The 19,376-nt window shown below is 49.8% G+C and overlaps 1 protein-coding gene across 1 annotated transcript in view; it reads right to left on the bottom strand.

Annotated features, from left to right (window-relative positions):
* LOC104523572 (SH3 and PX domain-containing protein 2B) overlaps positions 1-19,376 on the bottom strand; it is a gene marked incomplete at both ends in the record, with an annotated part of 35,616 nt that overhangs the window by 9,413 nt on the left and 6,827 nt on the right. The window contains one exon of the mRNA XM_010166206.1: positions 4,663-4,738. Within this exon, the coding sequence (XP_010164508.1) occupies positions 4,663-4,738 (76 nt within the window). The remainder of the gene's footprint in view (positions 1-4,662; positions 4,739-19,376) is intronic.

Genomic DNA, 19,376 nt, shown 5'->3' with positions numbered 1-19,376 from the left:
GCTGAAGGGAGCACAGTTAGTCCTATTTGTTTGCCAGTAATTACTGAGAAAACTATGTAGCACAACAAGAGATGGGGCAAGACACCTCTCAGGTGCTGGATGAGGTGGCCAGAGGAATAGGTCAAAGAGATGAAGTCTCCACGGAAGAAAAGAGAGTGAGGAGCCCCCAGGGATGCTTCCCATGATATAGGAGCAGGATTCTGGCCTGGCCTAAAACAGTGAAGCTCTTCAGGGCATCACTGGGTCAGTTTCTTGATGCAAGAGAAGATACTTTTTCTTTCCCACTCAGGTCAGCAGCAAATGTCAGTATCTTGGCTTCCTAACCCAAAAGGTTTGGTCTTTGCTATCGCAGGACAGGAATGGCCTTACTACCCTTCCTACTGCAAAAAAACAGACATTTCTGCAAAGACAAAGGGTTGAGAGGAAGACAAGAAGGAGGAAAGGCAGTCTCCTACTTCATAAATCTTTCGAATTCTGACTATCCCATCAAACTCAGCAGCTTTTCTTCATGGCCAAGAGAGTGGAACTGCATAGAAAGATGCCCCAAACCTTCTCCAAAGCCCTACTGCAACCCATCCATGCAAGAGTTCACTGAGAAATGTTAAGAGTTCACTGGAGCAAAATGTTTCCAAGGCCATTTCTTCTGTGGTATACACTGCCACAAGAAAAAAGTAAGTTTGTTTAAAGACAGCTCAAAGGTCAGAAGCAGAGCAACTGCTTCAGCACAGCACTCTGCCCGGGGTAATACTGTCTGCACATCAGCATGGTTAGCTGAAACCCTACAGAAAAGGCAACTGTACTGATTATGGGCTGCAAGCAGAAATGCCTATCGTGCTAGTGCATAAAGTAGTTATTAGGACCCTTGTCCCTTCTCCAGCTCTGAGGAAGATGCAGTGGTAATGGGGAAGTCAGGTACTGCAGCTGGAAAGTGGATGAGTTGTCCTCCACCCGCTTCACAGGGCCTGCGTAGGAGACATCAGCTTCCACAGTTGTTCTGGGAGAAAAGCCCCAAAGTATGTGGGCAGCACTGATGCCCATGCCGAGCAGGTTAGCAGGCTGGGAAGGGAGTAGAAAGGAGGCATCGTTCTGCTTTTTACAATGATCCCACTGAACCCCCTTTCTCCTCCTCCCTTCTTGGGAGTTCACTATTGTCTGTAGCTAAAGCTTCCTAAAAAGCAATTTTACAGCCAAAGTGAGCTCAGCCTGAGGCAACCCCTCCTTGCTGAGGCTCACGTTTCCAGCAAAGCAGACTGGCCAGGATCTGTTCCAGGCCACTTGGGCTGTACAACGTTTGGAAGGCTCCACTCTCCTTATAAAAGCTGTTTCCTGAAAGATCTGGCACAGCCCTTACACAGCGGGCCCAACTGAGCTCATTTGTTTTCTTAGTTCATTCTTTCCTGGGGTCTCCATACCATCATCTCCCAGCCAACACGCATGTAACCCTTAGCGTGGACTCCTGCAGGCGAGGATGGAGCTGCCCAGCACAACATCCCCCAGGCCGGGCAGTGACAGGTCTCTTGTCTCTCGCCAGCTGCTCCTGACTCTGCTCCAGGGACCGCAGTTGATGCCACATGTGGGCTGGGTGCTGCCAAGAGCTGTTTCGAGGGGCCATCCTCAGCACCAGTGAAGCTAGGCAGGCTGTGCCGGTGGTTCAAAGCCAGGAAAAGTAGCCAAGAGTCCACTTCAGATTCCCCTATATGGCGGCAGAGGCTTTTTGGGCATGGTGCAGGAGGACTGCAATGTCCTGCCAGGCCAAACCAGACCCCACCAAACTGTGCTACAGGATGAGCATGGGGTGCCAACATCTGGGAAGGGACAACCCCTGTCCCCAAACCACAAGTGCAATTGCTCTGCTCCACTTTGTAGGACCCAGCTTTATGACTCCACTTCAGAAGGGCTGAGTGGACTGACAGACTTGCATGTACAAGAGAATTTTCTGATACCATCAGAGACCTACTTCAAAAGACCCAAAGTCTCTAGAAATTTCCAAGAAGTCAAATCCTCAAAGCAAACATTAACAAAAAGAAGCAACACAAAGCAAACAGAGTTCTTGTGGGCTGGATGTTGTAACTATGGAGAAGTCATGGAATTCTCTTCCTATTCCAGGAAACCAGCCTGACAGACAAACCCAGATGGCACCTTCTCAGGTCCTGGTGGTGACTTTGAGTTTGGGACACTTAGGGGTTAGCTAAGAAAGCCAGAGCTGCAGGAGGCACAGGGTCACAGGAGGCATTTTTGAGAACTGCAGTGGCCACAATGTCTAATGTTACTCTACAACAGACTTCCCAGAAAGCAGTGTACTTTCAGTAAACCACTGGAGCCAAATCTCTACTGGTAATTAAATTCAGATGCTAAAAAAGTTGCTCAAAATGTGATTGGGAGCAAACTACAGTACTCACAGAAGTGGAACATAATCAAAACCCTAGCAAGTCTAAGCATACTGTTAGAAAGAGACCCAGGCTGTCTGCACTGAGCCCACCTGGATGGCACCCCTAGGCAGCAAGAGACAAAGTTTGGGTTCAGCTGTAAGTAACAAAACCCACTGCCATCCCAAAACTGGAAAGGCCAAGAACTCTCCAGAAAGGATCCACATAGCTGTGCACATCCTCTAGCACAGCCAGCGACTATTAAAAGAGCCTTCTCTTACCCCCAGGTGAAGCCCTCTTTCAGAAGCAGACACAGCTTGCAAGCCATCTCACTAGAGAGGTACAGCTCATTGTCCTGCTCTGGAGAAAGCCACCAGCTCCTGACCACTCTGTGATGCACAGAAAAGGCAGGAGCACAAAGGCAACATGATTCCCACTTCTTAGTAACACAACTTCCCTGAAGCAAGAGGGTTTCCAAAGCTGCCCGATGAGGACAGGCAGATGCACGATAATCTGTCTTTCCAATGGCTACCTCCTCCTCAGAGGTAGGACACCACCCCATGCTGGGAGCTTCTCACCACACCACCCCTTGCCCTGTTCTGGCACCTGAACGTACAAGTGGTAAAGCTGCAGGTGCCAGCTCCTAGGCATCAATAGTCTCTCTCTTCTCAGCTATCACAAGCCACTGCAGAAATTACATGTCAAGAAAATCTTCTCAGAGAAGCACAGACTAGTGGTTTTTCAAGGCAACGTGTGACTACCTCTGAAAATGGTTTTTATTTAATCCTGTTGCAAAAAGGGGACCAAAGCAAAAGGGCAAATGTCTCTCCAGAGGACACACACACACACACAAGCTCCTCTAGAGGTTGGTCATCCTAACTCCCCAAAACTGCTTTGTTATACAAGAGCCAGGCTTTATTTTCCAGCAACTTCAACAACTCCCTTTTTCCTCCATTGGAAATCCCAGTGACTTGCCTCTTAGCGAAGGGAAACTATTTCAACACCAAGAAAAAGAAACAAATATTGATGAGTGTGCTGTGAGGAGCAGTGCTCTGACCAGGCTTCCTGAGCCCCATCGCTGCCTTCCAAAAATAGCAGCATTTTGGTGGGAATTTTCTGCAAGTGCAGCACAGCCAAACCATATGTCCAATTTTTCCAAGTTATGTCCTTTGCCAATTTGGCTTAATTCTTCCTCCCCACTCCTTGCTGGCAGGAGTACTTGTACAGCAAAGGCTTTTCTGCTGTATTAATGTCAGGTGTGCTTTGCTTTTGCTGATGTTACAAGACAAGGACAAGCCAGAATCAGAAATCCCTCTATGGGAAACCCAGACAAGATCCTCTTGCTCAGAAAGGGGCGTAAATAATTTTCTTCACACCAGTCAGAAAAAAGTAAAACCCACTAAATGCCTTTGTTTCAAGAAAAGCCAGGAGGCAGAGTGCAGCACAAAGGGCAGCACTAAATGGACTTGACAGTCCCTGGAAGTGATTATGGTACCATGACATTTCTAAATATGCCCATTAGCTACTTGGGGGTGGGTGTAAAGACAACTCTGTGGTCAAAGCCATTAGCTATGGGTGCATGAAAGACCCCCAGGGCCCCCTTGGGCTGATTATTTTTGCAAGGCACATTAGAGTTCTTTGTTCCCTGTAGCAGCAGCACCAAAGCGCAGCCACCAGCAATCCCCTGCACCACAAAGTTTGCAACAGACCATTGCATCTCTTCCTCGGGCACACAAATGCTCAGCGGCACGTTGGGCTGGCAGGGCACATGTCATTGCCACAGAAATCCTGTCTTCGAGCAACCAGTCCCGAACACCAGGGGAGGAAGCCAAGGCTGTCAATCAGCTTGATTTAACATATGGAATTCAATTGTCATTTCCTTCTCTCTGGATGGCCCTTTGAGTTGCACAGGACAGGATAAATATTATCTGAGCAGTGCCTGGGGAACCTCACAACACTTTCAGCCCTGTACCACGCTGGCCAGACCCCTTCCAAAAACAAACAGGCTGCTGTGGGGTTGCTTCTGGCAGAAGCTGTGCAAGCAGAGTTGTTGTGCTGAAGTCCCCTACTAACGCTTCCTGGAGGGAGAGAGAATGTCTGAAGGGTTTAACACTTGCTGGGCACATTGCTAACAAATACAGATGTTTTAATGGACACGGTGCAGGCCAAGAACTTGCTATTGCTCAGATGGTTCAGGAGATAAGAGCTAAAGCACGTGTATGCTCACACATGTACTGAGAAAAATCTCCTGCCATGCCAAAACCAGCATGGTTTTTGCTGGAGCTCACTTGCCTACCTGGCAGAAAGGGGATGATCCTTTGCTTGGGGTCCTTCTGCCCTCCTTCCATCGGAAACTTGTCCAGCATTTGCATCTAGAAAAGGAAATGCAAGAGAGGTAAAGTTAGTGATTAACTTCCACAACACAAGGTCACTCTCCCCAGGAGGAGCAGTGTCCTAGACATCGTTCACAGCACCACCAGCCAGGGTACAGCGACCAGCAGCACCTAGGGAAGCACATCCAAAGCAGCGCCAGAAGCATAAGAACTTAGCATCACCTCCACTATTTTCAAGACATTTCTCACCACCGATGTTACTCATCACTATCATTCTGCTCAGCACGGGTGATTTATGTAATCTGCATTTCTGCAACTATTAAGTTTCATCCTGATGGACCTCGGTCACTAGATCTGAGAAGCTCCTCAAAAAAGGTATATTTTAAGCTTACTAGCTCAGGCATAGCACAACACTTACACAATTCCTGGACTACAGCTGACTTGGACTCACAGCACCAACTCATGTTTGACTACAAAAGGCCATAAGTTATGTCAGATTTGGTGAACACTTTGTGCTACACAGGCTTTGAGGAATGAATGCTTTATGGAATGTTCATCATTAAACAAATAATTTCCTGACTGATGCAACTGCATTTAGTATGTTTAGTCAGCAAAGAGAGGCAATAACCAGCTCCTGCCCTCCCTAGGTGCCTGAACTGGTGCTTCAGCACATACACACAACTTCCTTGCAGCTGCTATGATGCTTAACACCAATGCCCTGGTAGGATCCATGTCCTCAGCATTTCCTTCACTTGGTTTGGTTGGAAAACACCATTTGGATTGGGCTTTGCACTTTACACAGAGCAAAAGAGGAGAAAGAGCATGCCCAGCCATCCATCCAACCACTCGGATACCTTCCCTCAAGGGAAGATACAAACTCTCCCTTGTTTTATCTGGGGCATGGATCTGAACTCTGTTTCACATCACCTGAAGAGCTCGCTGGTCGCCAGGATATTTGAAATGGGTCTTGCCCTCTCCTATTTGAGCTATTGCACTCTGCATAAAAATTTAAGCACTTTTGAAAGGACTGGAGACAACCTGCCCAGGAAGGATCCTGAGCACCTACGAAGTCTAAACAGCCATTCTCCTCTGGCACAATTAATATTTAAAGTATTTCATGCAAACAAAGAGGAAACTATGCAACCAGAAAGCCCAAGCCGTTCAACCCAGGAGAGGCACCTGCAGGCAGCCCTCGTCCAGCCTGGCAGGAGGACGGAGCAGCCAGACGCTCAAGCCAAGTTCCCTCCTGTCTGCTGCTCTGCCATGTAATATCAGCAGCCCCTTCACCATGGGGAGTCTGTGCAGGGCCAAACTCTGGGGTCTCGACACCCGTGGGGATGTGTCCCACCTGGCTCCCTGCTCTTCATGGCTTTTGTTCTTTGGCACCTATTTTTCCACATGCTTTTTACAGGAGGTCTCTGCTGCTAGCTAAGAGCTGTGGACTCCTCTACTGCTAGGCATGAGCTTGTTTAAAGCACTGTAATGCTAAAGCTAAGCCCTTTTTGTCAATACAGCCCTTTGCACCCCTGCATATGAAATACTTTCATTTTTTTTCTTGGCTGTCAAGTGCACAGGGATAAAATACTTGAGGTTTGGTGGAGAGGGGGCAGAAAGAAGGAGGTATTTTTTCCTACATTTTGAGAAGAAATAAAAATCTCCCCCAACACTCCCAAAGACAACAGGAAAACCAAAAGGAGCTCCCAAATATTCTCTTCAAAATGAAAACAGCTCAAAACCTGGATGACACTAAGCACAAATGGACCCTGCTTACAGCTCCTTCTGAAAAAAACAAATGAAGGGTTTACAACAAAGAAAATTACTGAAGACTCAGCAGTAAGTGGGGACTGCGGTGACATTACCAGCAGCCACAAAGCGAGCCCGAGGGAGGACTTGCCTCCCCGAGGCACTGTAGGCTTCCCGGGCAGCACCACGTCCCCAGCCTCCCTGGGCACACAACACCCTCCTGTTCTTCCGTCAGTCCATGAAAATAAAGGATGGCACCACATCCCTGTTACCCTGCAGAACAGCCACGTTGTGTCACAGCAGAAATGTGCCTCTGGCCCTGCTCCTCCTGTTGGGAAGAGCTCGAGAAAGCTTGTGACCGACAAAGGGTGAGCAAAACAAGTCGAAAATGCCACACATCTGATTGCTGTTAAGCAACGCAATACTTCAGTCACTGGAAGCTTTCCCCTCCTCTCAGATTTGAATGCAAGCTGAGGATCTCTGGCTCCCGGGAGCACTGGGAGCCTCTGAGGCAGAAATGGTGCAAGCTGCGCTCTCTCCTGTGTGCACGTGCCTGGACTGTGCCTCTGGCCAGATCTGCTCCCAACCATGTGATCCCACCAAACCCAGCCAAACCTTCAGCCCAGAAGTTCTCCATTTCCTTTTGCTTGACCAAAGTATCTTTTGGAGCAGCTGCTCAGGGAGCAGAAGGCAGCGTGAGGACCCTCTCCCTGCAGCCACCCTGCTCCCCACCAGCCCAGAGTCACCAGCATCGCCCCAGACAGACCAGACACTGCACTGCCTGCTGTGGGTTGGCACCATTCTGCCTGTGCACTCAAAAGCTGATATCTCTTCTCTTGCTGGAGGGAGGAAAAGAGGTTGCAAGGTGCCTGGAGCACCCTCCCACACACACAGAAAGAGGAGAAGCTGGGGAAGGAGCAAGGCAAGGGGGTGGGTCCCATGGATGCTACCCAGCCTGGCTGCCACATCACGCAGCTCCGGAGAAGGCAGCAGGAAATAGTAGTTCACCAGTTTTACTGGGCATGTAGTTGAAGAATGGCTAAAAAACCCACTCCAAAGAAAACAACCCCAGCACTGGCTGTAACCACAGCTGGCAGTTTGCATTAGCAAGATAAAAGAGCACACATCTGCAGGAATCCAGTCTGTGGGTCACGGGCTGATGGTTCCTCTGTAGCACTACATGACATAAAGCTGAAGTGAGGAAAAGCACGGAGTAGTGATGGGAAAAGGTCAGCTCCAGAGCTGAGAGATGCTCTAGAGACTCGGAGGAAGCCAGCTGGCAGGTCTGTAAGTTTTGAGGCGCCTCATACCCTTTCTGGCCCACCTTGCTCTGGCTGATTTTGCAGGCTGGGGGCTACAGCACAGGTTGTTACAGTGCTCTTCCCCAGGAAAACCAAGGAGAGCAGGCACAGCCCTGGAAAAAGGATGGAAAAAAAGGGTAAAAGTGCAGCAACCCCAGAAGCCCTGGGAGAGGAATGCACAGACAGGCAGTAGAAGATGGTCTGCAGAAAAAGAGGCATGCCAGCAACAAGATGGGGCAGAGCAGGTTTCCTGGGAGAGCACCTTTCTCCTGGGCCTTGGCAGGGAAACGCGCTCCCCACAGGCAAGGAATTGTGGAAAGGAGGCGGTCGGCACAGGGAGACTCCCAGAAATCATCTCAGCAGCGAGGGTTTCCATCCAGGCTCCAAACAAGACTGCTCACATCACATTCCCAGGAGGGAGGACCTGCCCAGCCATCCAAGATCCAGGGGAGAGAAGGAGATGGGGCAGGGAAGTGGCAGACACAGCCCTTCTGAGCACAGCTTTCCCTGTCCAGCATGGGAGAGCACAGAGAAGCTGAGTCTTGCTCTCAGCAAAACACTCAAGACAGGTCAGGAAGAAAAATGAAGGAAAAAAGAAACAATAACCCTATTGTTTCTCTCCTTCCAAGATTGTTTTTAAGTATTTGTGACAGAATCTCAAAAAAAAAAAATTGGAGCGGATGCAGTTTAAAGCATTTTGGTGTGCCTTTATTATGCAGGAAGCTGTTGTCTCACAGCTTTTCCCCAATTCCTTTGCAGTAATGCTGGATGGAAGTGGGATCACACGACTGCCAGGGGCCCTGGCTCCCTAAGCCAGGATGGAGGGACGGATGCCCCAGCAGCATCTGACCCACAGTGGGGCTCCCCCCAGCAGCACAGCAGGATAGGGCATGTTCATCAACAGTTATCGCCACCACCAATTTATCTTATCAATTAGCTCTTTTTCTCATTAACCCAGCAATGTGTGGGCAGTGAGCCATGGCTGAAGGTCTGTGCAGACACTGTCATTAAGAGGGCCAGCGATAATGCCGGCGGGGCCACCAGGGACGAGGGAGCCTCTCAAAAGCAGCTTTGTATCAACAGCTAACACATTGGCAGACAGCTTCTTCATTAACAGGAAACTCGTCAGATAATATCCTAATTGAATCAATTAGGAGTGCTGCAGGCTGCAGGGGATCCTAGGGAGAAGGGAATGTGTGTGCTCAGCAGTATTCCCGGGAAACAGAGCATTCAGGAAGGGCTTTGCCCAAATAAGAGCTGATGGTGCAATGCCAGAGGGATACACCGTGCAGCCAGCGTAATGCCAGAGGCATACCTCTGCTGGAGGAGCAGGGCCCCAGGTCCAACAGCCTGTGAATGGGCCCTATCGATTCCCTGCCGGAATCAAATCCTGAGAAGTCTCTGCAAAAAAACCCCTCAAGCCAAGTAACAGTAGGTAATAAACTGTGTCATCATTTTGCTCATTTTCCTCTGCTATCCGCAATAAAGCATGAAAGTTTTCCTCTCTAAACTGTAAAGGTGAGAAAAAAAAATACTATTTTTCATTTCAATCTGATCTGGTGGAAAGAAAAATGTCAGAGTGAAATGGTAAACACAGAGGTCCTGTGTTCCCCTGATAACAATGAACCAGAAGGGCATGGGATTACTCTTGCAGCAAGTCCTCTGCAGCCTGGGGACTGTGGGATTTGCTTTTGTCAAGCTGCTCTAAAGCCCAGGCTCTCCATTTCTGAGGGTTAGGGCTTGTGTGACACGTACCAGGGCTGCGGAAGAGAAAGCAAGTGTTTGCCAACTTACGGAGGGGATGGTGGTTCATGTCACCGAACAGCAAGACACACCAGCACAGGCTGGGGCGTGATGAAATACCCAGGTGAGGAGAGCAAACTCTTCCACTCTTGCACAACACCGGGAGCTGATGTCAGAGCCAGGCCGTGAGCCGTAATCACAGGCAGGGGGTGAGGGAAGCTCCCCCTTCTCTTCTCAACAGGATTTGCTTTGGATGCATGATGGAGGTTCAATGTAAAACCACATTCCTCCTTGGTCTAGAGAGCTGACCTAACCCATGCCTCCACCAGACACATCCATTATCCAGAGCAGGGAAGTCAGCTTTTGACATCACTTGAAGGGAAAAGAGGGGGGAAAAAAAAAAGAGAGAAAAAAAAGGAGTTCAACAAAAGGCTTCAGAGTCTGTCTGAGTGTGTGGCGGCAGAATCACAGGAGACTCTTTGTGAGAGCAACAGCTTCCCAGCTGAGAGAAGGCAGCAGCTTGCCATAGGGGAAAGATGGGTCCAAGCCAAGCCTGCTCTCATCCCACACTCCCAGACTCCCCGTTGGCCCCGTCCCTCATTGGGGGGGATGCCGCAGGCAGCTAGGCACACTGCATCCCAGGTGGGGATGTTCAGACACGCTGCTCACCCCAACCTCCAGGCACTGAGCAGGGCATTGGGCTGTCCATTGTCTTATGGGAAGGTGAGTCTTCCTCAAAATTTGATCCACTGAGGGTCAGCATCCCACTGATCGCCAAACGCAATGGGAAAGGACAACAGGTCCAGCAACCGCCTGCTGCCATGGCAGCACCCTGGCCCCACAGGGACATGACAAGGGACATGGCTGCATGCTGAGAAACGGAAACTTTGAAAACATGCTCCTGCTTGTGTCCTGGAGCCATCTGGTTTGGGGAACATCTGCCAAGCAGATAGTCTGGGAGAGCAAGACATCTGGCAGCGTCTCACAGGCTACTGATGTTTAGTCTCTGCAATCCTATGAGAGGCATCTTCCTGGCACCCATGTGGACTGTCCAAGAAGACATGGGGTGAAAACACAACATCCCAGAAGAGAGAAGGACCAACGCAGAGCAAGCTGCTGATACCAAAGTGTGCTGATACCGAGCTCAGGAGGTCAAGCCTGGAGAAGGACTCACTGTACTGGTGTGGCACCACATAATGCCTGTTCAATGGCCAAAGTGAGCTGGTTGTTCAAAGGTAATAATGGGAGCTGAAGGGCAGCACAACTGAACAGTTTCCTGATGATCACAGTTTCTCCCCAGTCCCTGCTTTCCTGCTGCAAGGGATGAGTTCCAGGGCATCTTACACATATTACCAGGCAGAGGCAATCCTGACCTCCTCAGCACTAGGAAATGCCGTCACAGAGGCTGGATTGTGAAAACCTGATGGAAAACTTTAAGCATCACTCAGCAATAGACAAAAAAAGAATTAACTGAGGTCAGAAAAAAAAGGGCTACACAAATTGGCAGCAGCTGCCACTGTAAGAGAAGTTTCCTATGAAATCACAGGAAGCATTAGACAGAGGGAGATGTTGGTGCCGGTGAACAGCTCACTGGCATGGAGAGGACAGCGGGCACGGGGCTGGGCAGGACGTGTCCCTCTGCCCATGTTGCCTCCCCAGCCCTGGGCAGCCCCAGGACTGGGCCATCTCCAGGTCTGTGCTACCTTGGGTGCCTACTCACAAACCACCCAGACCAAACCTGGGGAGCTGGCAGGATCTGCCAGCATGCAGGGGCTGGGAGAACATGGCAGCTTCATGCCCATAGGTTTGGTCCAAATGCAATGGTCCTTCAAAAGCAAGTGGGCCAAAAGCTCCCACTGCCCAGGACGGGAGATGTTTCCAGCCCAAGCACCCACTGATTCTCTGAGTAGAAACCTCAGCCACGCTCACCTCCAACCTAAGCAATCGAGAGCACAATGGCACTGCACACTCCCCGGGGCTGCCAGGATTCCCAGCAAAGAAAGCACTTGGCCCCACGTGTCTAACCCCTAAAAGCCTGTATGAACCTCAGCGTAAGGAGCCTCCTGTTTTATCGTCCAGCCTCGGAACTTAAACCCCCAGAAATCACAAAAACATTATCACATTTGTTTATTAGTGATGAGAGGATGGGAATTTCTATTCAATGATATCATCATTGCAACCAACACCATGTGCTAATTGCAGCAGATGGGCGAGAGTGTCATGGAAGGAGAAAGAGAAATGCCCTTGTCTCTTGCTGGTCAAGCCAGGCCCTGCCCCCTGCAGACATTTATGGGTCTGTTCTGTGATCATCTACAAAGTGCATTTCCAAAAGCATTAAAAAAAAAAAAAAATGTTTTAAGACATTCAAAGTCTATATGTTTCCAAAAGCAACAATTAACTCTGAGGCACTCAGAAAGGAACCAGAGGACAGACAGAGCTGCACCTTCAGCTGAACCTTCAGTTCTGGGCCCCTCAGTTCAAGAAGGACAGGGAACTGCTTGAGAGAGTCCAGCACAGAGCCACGAAGATGATTAAGGGAGTGGAGCATCTCCCTTATGAGGAAAGGCTGAGGGAGCTGGGCCTCTTATGCTTGGAAGAGAGGAGACTGAGGGGTGACCTAATTAATGTTTATAAATATATAAAGGGTGAGTGTCACGAGGATGGAGCTAGACTCTTCTCGATGACAACCAGTGATAAGACAAGGGGCAATGGGTGCAAGCTGGAACACAGGAAGTTCCACTTAAACTTGAGAAGAAACTTTTTTATGGTGAGGGTGACAGAGCACCGGGACAGGCTGCCCAGAGAGGTCGTGGAGTCTCCTTCTCTGGAGATATTCAAGACCCGCCTGGACACCTTCCTGTGTGATGTCATCTAGGTGTTCCTGCTCCGGCAGGGGGATTGGACTAGATGATCTTTCGAGGTCCCTTCCAATCCCCAACATTCTGTGATTCTGTGATTCCCCAAACCCAGATGTAGCAGGCATCAGGTGAGACAGCCCACGATGGTGGGATCCAGAATCATCACCCATTTTTGGATGGCCCAGACAGCTCCTGAAAAGCACTGCCTGCTGTCTCTCCTTTTGTAAGCTTGTCAAGAATATATTTGGTAGAGACTTAGCAGAGAGTTTAGTGTTTAAAAAAAAGAAAATGAAAACTTCAAATTTAAAGAAGAGCATCACACAACCTCTATTAACTCAGCCTCCTCATGGAGCTGCTAATCCCTCTGTCTGCTTCTTGGGTGATTAAAATATATCACTTTTTACACATTCAATTGCTGACTCCTGGAAGTCATCATTCTCTTTACAGTACTTTACTAATCCATTTTCCACTTAATTTCTGATAATTGCAGTCTCTGGATGGCATTAGGCTGGGCAGGCAGGTCCCATACTGCACAGAGGAGCACTGAAAGCTGCACCACTCCATGCAAGGACCAGGAGCAGACCATTAACACTACCAACCAACCAGTACAGCATCCATAATTCACCACAGCAACCCAGCTGTGGGAAATGACTCTTGCTGGTAGACGTGCTTGGGAAGAGAGCAGCAATAACCGGGGGTGATGCTGGTCTGCGCCGCTTCCTGTTCCCCATCCCGTCCATGGGAACATCCCTCCAGCACAGCTGGGGCTGTGTCACACTGGGAAGTATGCCTGGAAGGAGCCTCAGCATGGGAGCAGGGAAGAGCTGTGCCACTGGCCCCAGCCTGGGGCCAAAGACCACAGAACCACCACCACAACCATCGCTGGAGCTGTCACAGTGGCAGCAGCCATAGGGCGCTTCCTGTTCCCCATCCCGTCCATGGGAACATCCCTCCAGCACAGCTGGGGCTGTGTCACACTGGGAAGTATGCCTGGAAGGAGCCTCAGCATGGGAGCAGGGAAGAGCTGTGCCACTGGCCCCAGCCTGGGGCCAAAGACCACAGAACCACCACCACAACCATCGCTGGAGCTGTCACAGTGGCAGCAGCCATAGGGAAGGCTGCAAAGATGGTTCATGTTCACCCACATCCTCCTCTCCAGCATCCCAAAGCAGGTCTCCTCTGAAGACTGAAAAGTCCTGAAATTTAGTTTCTTTTATGGAAATGGAAACAGTGGTGGAGAAATACCAACACATTCACCTTACTTTAGGTACTGAGCAGCCGAGGCACAGCAAGGGAGAGGGCTGTGCTCAAACACTCCAACCAGATCTAGTTTTACTCCTAACATGGTGCTTCACACCAAGAGGTAACCTTCAGTCAACCATTTCACCTGCTGGTCACGGACAGACTTTACGGGCATGCCACCCCACTCTGAGCTGCACACTTGCCAGAGACTCAGAATGACTTGTCCTTAGCTTCTCCTTGAAGAGGGAGAAAGACATGATCCGATTTCTCTTCAACCCTCCCTTCCTAAAAACCTTCCCTACTCCAGATGAGGAGTACATGTACATGTACTCCAGCGTGCATTCCTTCCCTGAAATTAAGGTAAAGGTTTTAATCTGTGGCAGGTCCAAACATGATGAGACAGAGGAGGCATTTGAGCTACAGGCAGGGCTGCAAAAGCTGCAGTTCCACCACTTGGGAGAGCACTGCTGGTCAGAAATACCAGCCTCATGACCCTCCTCTTGCATCAGACTTCTTGCTAACCCTCTATTTTCCCTGCTGTTCCTTCCCTAAACACAAACCCCATCTTCCAAGCAAGCACAGTTAGCATGAAGGCCAATGTGGAGAAACTTCTCTCCATGTGAGGAATGATTTAATTCTGCTCAAGTTCATGGTGGAGTCCATCAAAAGTAGTTCCACAGCAGCCAGTGCAATTATACAAATGGAAAACAAGACACTGCAAACCCCCAAGTTTTAAATGCCAAAACCAGGGTCTCCATATGAAACAGATAAGCCTCAGTCCTTAGCATGATCAAGTTCCTTTCCATCCTCTCCCACCTGACAATAGAATTCTCCATCTAGCAGATACAGAAGCTGATCAAACCCTGGAGCCCCAGGTGGACAGCCCCCTGGACAGCACAAACCAGCCCAGCTCCTGCGTGAACCCACCAGCATCCTCACTGGCATCCCCATCTCACCTCCTTCTGCACCAGCAGCTTTCTCTCTCATGGAACACACTGCCCTTCTATTCCTCTGTTTACAGAAAGGGTGGGATTTAAAGATGCCAAGTTCAATGGTGCCCAAGAACCCAAGCTGGGCAGGAAGCTTCTGCAGCTAGTGCATGCCCACAGCTGCTGCGGGGAAGTGTTGGGGTGGGCGCAGAAGCCTGGCACTGCCACCACCGGCACAATGGCAGGAGAGGACTTGGAGCACTTCTGGGATCAGACGGTCCTTGCCAGAAGGCCGGAGCTGGCCAAGAAACTCTGCTTCTTGCAAAGCCATTAACTGCCGCTAAGTGATGTCTGATGGAGGAGACTGGCCCCGCGGTGGGCGGGAGAGTTAATGCACTTAACAGGGAAGGGCTGTGCGAGCGCTGAGCAGTGAGCTGGGGCATGGGGAGCCTTTGGGACTGCATAACACAAGATGCAATGCAGCTCCAGGGGGAACACCATCCTAATCCGGGATATTCGCCCTTTCCCAGGGCCCAGAGCCAGCAAACACCAAGGCAGCATGGAGGAACCCCCGCAGCAGGCAAAGTGCAGCAACAGGAAGCATTTAAACTTGTGTTTAAACTTGTGTTTAATGCTTTCTGTGCATTTAAACAAGAGAATGCACATTTCACACAAAATTCAACCCAAGCCACATACTTTGAACTGCACCTGCTTTTTTAGGACCCAATGCCAAGGTTTTCCAGCATAACTAAACCCCGAAGGAGCACAAACCTTGACAGCACCCTAATCTTACAGCTCTTCTCTAAGGGTAATCTCAACACAGAGATAGGAAGATAGAAAACCTGAAAAGCATCTTGTCAAATTCACTGACTGGTAAAAAACCACCATGGTTTGGGGGCTTAAAGCAACCACCTGTTAGCAGGTGGAAAGCAGTCGCCTCCCAAACGGAAACCTCAGAGCTCCCTGGGAACTTTCCAATGGGACTTTTTTATTTCCTGGAGATGGGCGGAGGGGTGGGAGGGGGAGAGGAGGGGAACTGGAAAATGCAGATTTGCCAAGAAGAAAGATCAGCAGACGAGTATCCATTTCAATTAACATTTCAATTTGAATGGTGAAACCTAACTGCTAAAATTAAAAGCTATTTTTTTTTATGTTTTAAGTGACTCATCAAGGGGAAAGCTCTTAATAGTAAAAAAAAAAAAAAACACCAAAAAACCAAATCAAGAGAACATTTTACACATACTGAACACAATTTCCTTCTTTGTTAAAATTTAAACACTTAAAACTTTCCTCCCAACTTAGGACAAGGAAACCTCATCATTTTGAAGAGCTGCACAGCTGGCTTGGCACTCCGCATAGCTGAACACAAAGCCTTCTCCAGTGGCCATTTCCAGCATGTATGTGTGCAGTTAAAAAATACAGGATTGCAACTTTCTGCTCACTGAGATTGGGTGAGAAATCCAGGATTTTGGGTCCCTACCAGAGGAGCTGGTAGTTTCCACACCCCAGTGCTTTCCGGGGTAGGACAGGGGCAATGCCTGCTGCCAGCAGAGGCTCTACAGGCAGAAATTCTCAGATAGGGAGGAAGACTCACATCTTAATTTTCTAAAAACCAACTTTTTCTCAGTTCTTGAGCAATTTTTTTCCTGCACTCTGCAAGTCTGACCACCTTGGCCAGCCCCCACCCATGGCCGTTGGGATGGCTCTGCCATGCCTGGAGCAGGACATCTACCCACCCAAGAGTGAAGTTGCACAATATAGTTGAATCAAGTGAAATTTCACCTACAGCACAAGACAGGAAGAGGTATCACCTCCACCCTCCTCCTCCTCCTCATTCCTGGCCCTCTTGGAGCCACTTCAACCCTACAGGGACGTGGGCTGGTTTGCTGCCAGCCTGGGGAGGGGGGATCAGCCCCAGAGGGGTCCCAAACCTCTTTACACCCAAATCACTCGCCGAGAGAGGCATTTCTCAAAGTCTGCTATGACAAAATATCTTCTTCCTCTCTGAAAAGATCAAGTATCAGACCATGGCTCTTGGTAAATGATCAGCAAGCTGAGCTTGCAGAGGAAAACGGGAGAGCAAGGAATTTTCCATAAGGTGCACAACAGCACGTGGCACATTAAAATATACCTGGTTTGGCTAATTTAATATGGTATCAGCACTGAAAAAGGGCATTTGAATGAAAGCTTTTTTTTTGCCCAAGCACTAAATATTCTATCAAAGGCAGTATTAAAACAATAAATCCACCAACCTTAATTACACCTCTCAATCCTAATCTCCAAAATTTGATTTCCACACTGCCAGGTAAAGACAGCCATAAACATAATTTGTAATTCACTACTCAGTGACTCACTCCCATTGCAAAGGTCTCAAAATAAGGTACCAGTAAAGCAGAAAGGCTCAGGGAGGTGGAATTAAGACAGGGCATGCCGACAGATTACAAGGGAGACCATTTTTCACATAGGTTATTGCTCACATTGCAACCCTAGATAACACCAGAAGATCAAAGTTACCATAAAAGAGGGTGCAGAGCAGCATCCTGCCACCCAGGGATGTGTGGAAGCCACGAGCTTTGGGAAGATGAGCAGAAAGGGTGCCATGCATCCAGCAGCCCTGCAACACCCCTGCGGCGGTGGAGGAGCAAAGCCTCAGCCACTGGCAGGAAAACCATGGAGTTACCACGGCACCGCAGAGGGGACATGCCAGCTGCCAGAGCCCCACCACATCCACCCGCTGGCAACACGTCATGGTTTCCCCTCTCCATTTTCTGGGTAATGAGGTCCCCCTCCCCGCTGCCAGCCAGCTGGAAGGCATGAATCACAGAGGAAGAGCAGATCCTGCACACCCATCCTTTTCTCCCCACGAGGTCTCCCCTGGTCCAGCCGATGGAGCAGCCTTGCTGCAGCTGACACAGACCTGCCTTCCTCATCCCTCCTACAGAATGCCTGCCACGTGCCCAGGAAAAGTCTATGCTGGATCCCAGCGATGGAAACAAGGAGCCAGGCAAGCCTCAGGGCAGAGAGCAGAGCGCATACAGAAAAAGGGGAAAAAAACCATGCAAGGAAAGGAGCATCACTTCTCGGATGGAGCAGAGCCCTGGGAAGGGAAAGCAGGCAGTTATATTCTTCATTTGTCCCCAGGCCCACCGGGACCCCAGGGAGATCATTGCAGAGGTCCACAACTTGCTTTACAAGGGGACTCCAAGACTATAGGATATCCTTCACGAAAAGCTCTTTCCACAGCCAGGGCAGGAGTGGTGATTTACAGCACCGTGGTAGACCTGCGACAGCTTGATGTAATCGAATGAAAGGCACAGAAAAGTGAGAAATCAAGACCATAGAAAAACACATCGTCCCTTCAGCTTTATTGCCTCCCTCTACAAGGGCAGGACAAGCCCAGAACATCATCCCTCTCTCTCTCCCAGCTCTTATTTCCATCTCCCACTCACCCTAAAACTGCACAAATGCTCCCACTTCTTAGATGCCCATGATAGGTGTGTGGCACATGTTATGGTCAGTACTATATCATACAGATTTAGAGATGTAAATGGACCCTGGACATTTTAGTAAAAATCCAGCATTCTGAGATACAGACTCCTTTGCACAGATTTACTACTATCAATCACCACCTCCTCCCCAGGTAGCATCAGTCAGCTTGAAACCAGCTCATTTCAGATCCAGGGCTGCTGCCACATGATATAAATTGCAGGTCTTTCCACGAGAAAACTGAGCTGTGCTAGATTGATTAAGAGTATGGCAGAGATGCTGGGGCTCATGTCAGCCCAGACTGATGCAAACCTCATCGCAGCCTACAGCCACAACCAGTTCCAGGCAGAGACCTGCACGGGGCCCTGGACACCCCCACAGGCAGCAGGGAGGAGAGGGGCTGCCAGCGAGCTCCTGCCCTCCTGGGGATCCTGCTCAGCCCTCCCAGGAATGAGGCAGCTGAATTTCCAGAGCTTTTTCATTAAGTAGCTGGGGAGTGAAAGGGCATTAGCTCACCCCATAGCCAGGGAGAGGGGAGTAACCCATTGCCTCATGTGACAGGACAACTTTTAAACACCGCATTACCAAAAGCCTCACCAAATACAACCACATTGGATTGTCAGCAAGAGAACTTGGCTGTGTCCCTGAGGAGCCGAAACTGTTTTAATCACCCTGTCTTTCTGCCTCCCCGCTCCACAGGTTCTGCTCAGCACAGGCTCCCTGCTGCATCACACCCACCACGTCTTGTGGGACTATTTCCCCCAGGGCTGGGAGGCAAAGGCTGCAAATACTGTCTCCTCTGGCTGCTCTGCCAGGTTTCCAGAGAGAAGGAGACCAGGGGGTGCCAACATGGATGAAGGAACGGAATGTGGGCTCAGGAGCTGTGGCCACCTTCTCCATGGGGCCACCATGGCAGTGCCAGGTGATGAGCCTGGGAACAACAAGGGACCATCTGATGGGAGCAGGTGGAGATGAAAGCCGGGGGCGGGGGGGAATGGAAGCCCTCAGGGCTTACAGCAAACCAGCAAGAAGCAAAATTGCTCCAGAGGCAAGAGGGAGGATTGCAGAAACCTGGCGAAGGTGCAGACACAGCCTGCAGAGCTGCATGCTTGGAGCAAAGGGAAAGGGCAAACACTGGCCATCATCAGCTTGGAACAAACCAAAAATCATCAAGCACTGTTAGGAGCAGCTGCTCGAGAAAGGCTTTAGCTATGAGCATCAAAAACAATTTCCACCACAGACACATGTGCTGACCGGTGCCACCACACTCACCCCAGGTGTACGCTGGCCCTGGGAACCTTCATCCAACACGGACTGGCGGGGAGGACGGGCGGTTTCCCAGAGACAGGCTCGGCTGTCAGCAGCTCCAGCCCCG

This window comes from Antrostomus carolinensis, unplaced genomic scaffold (assembly GCF_000700745.2).
Source record: "Antrostomus carolinensis isolate BGI_N321 unplaced genomic scaffold, ASM70074v2 scaffold35360, whole genome shotgun sequence".
NCBI classification, from domain to species: domain Eukaryota; kingdom Metazoa; phylum Chordata; class Aves; order Caprimulgiformes; family Caprimulgidae; genus Antrostomus; species Antrostomus carolinensis.
This window is presented reverse-complemented; position numbering and strand designations above follow the sequence as displayed.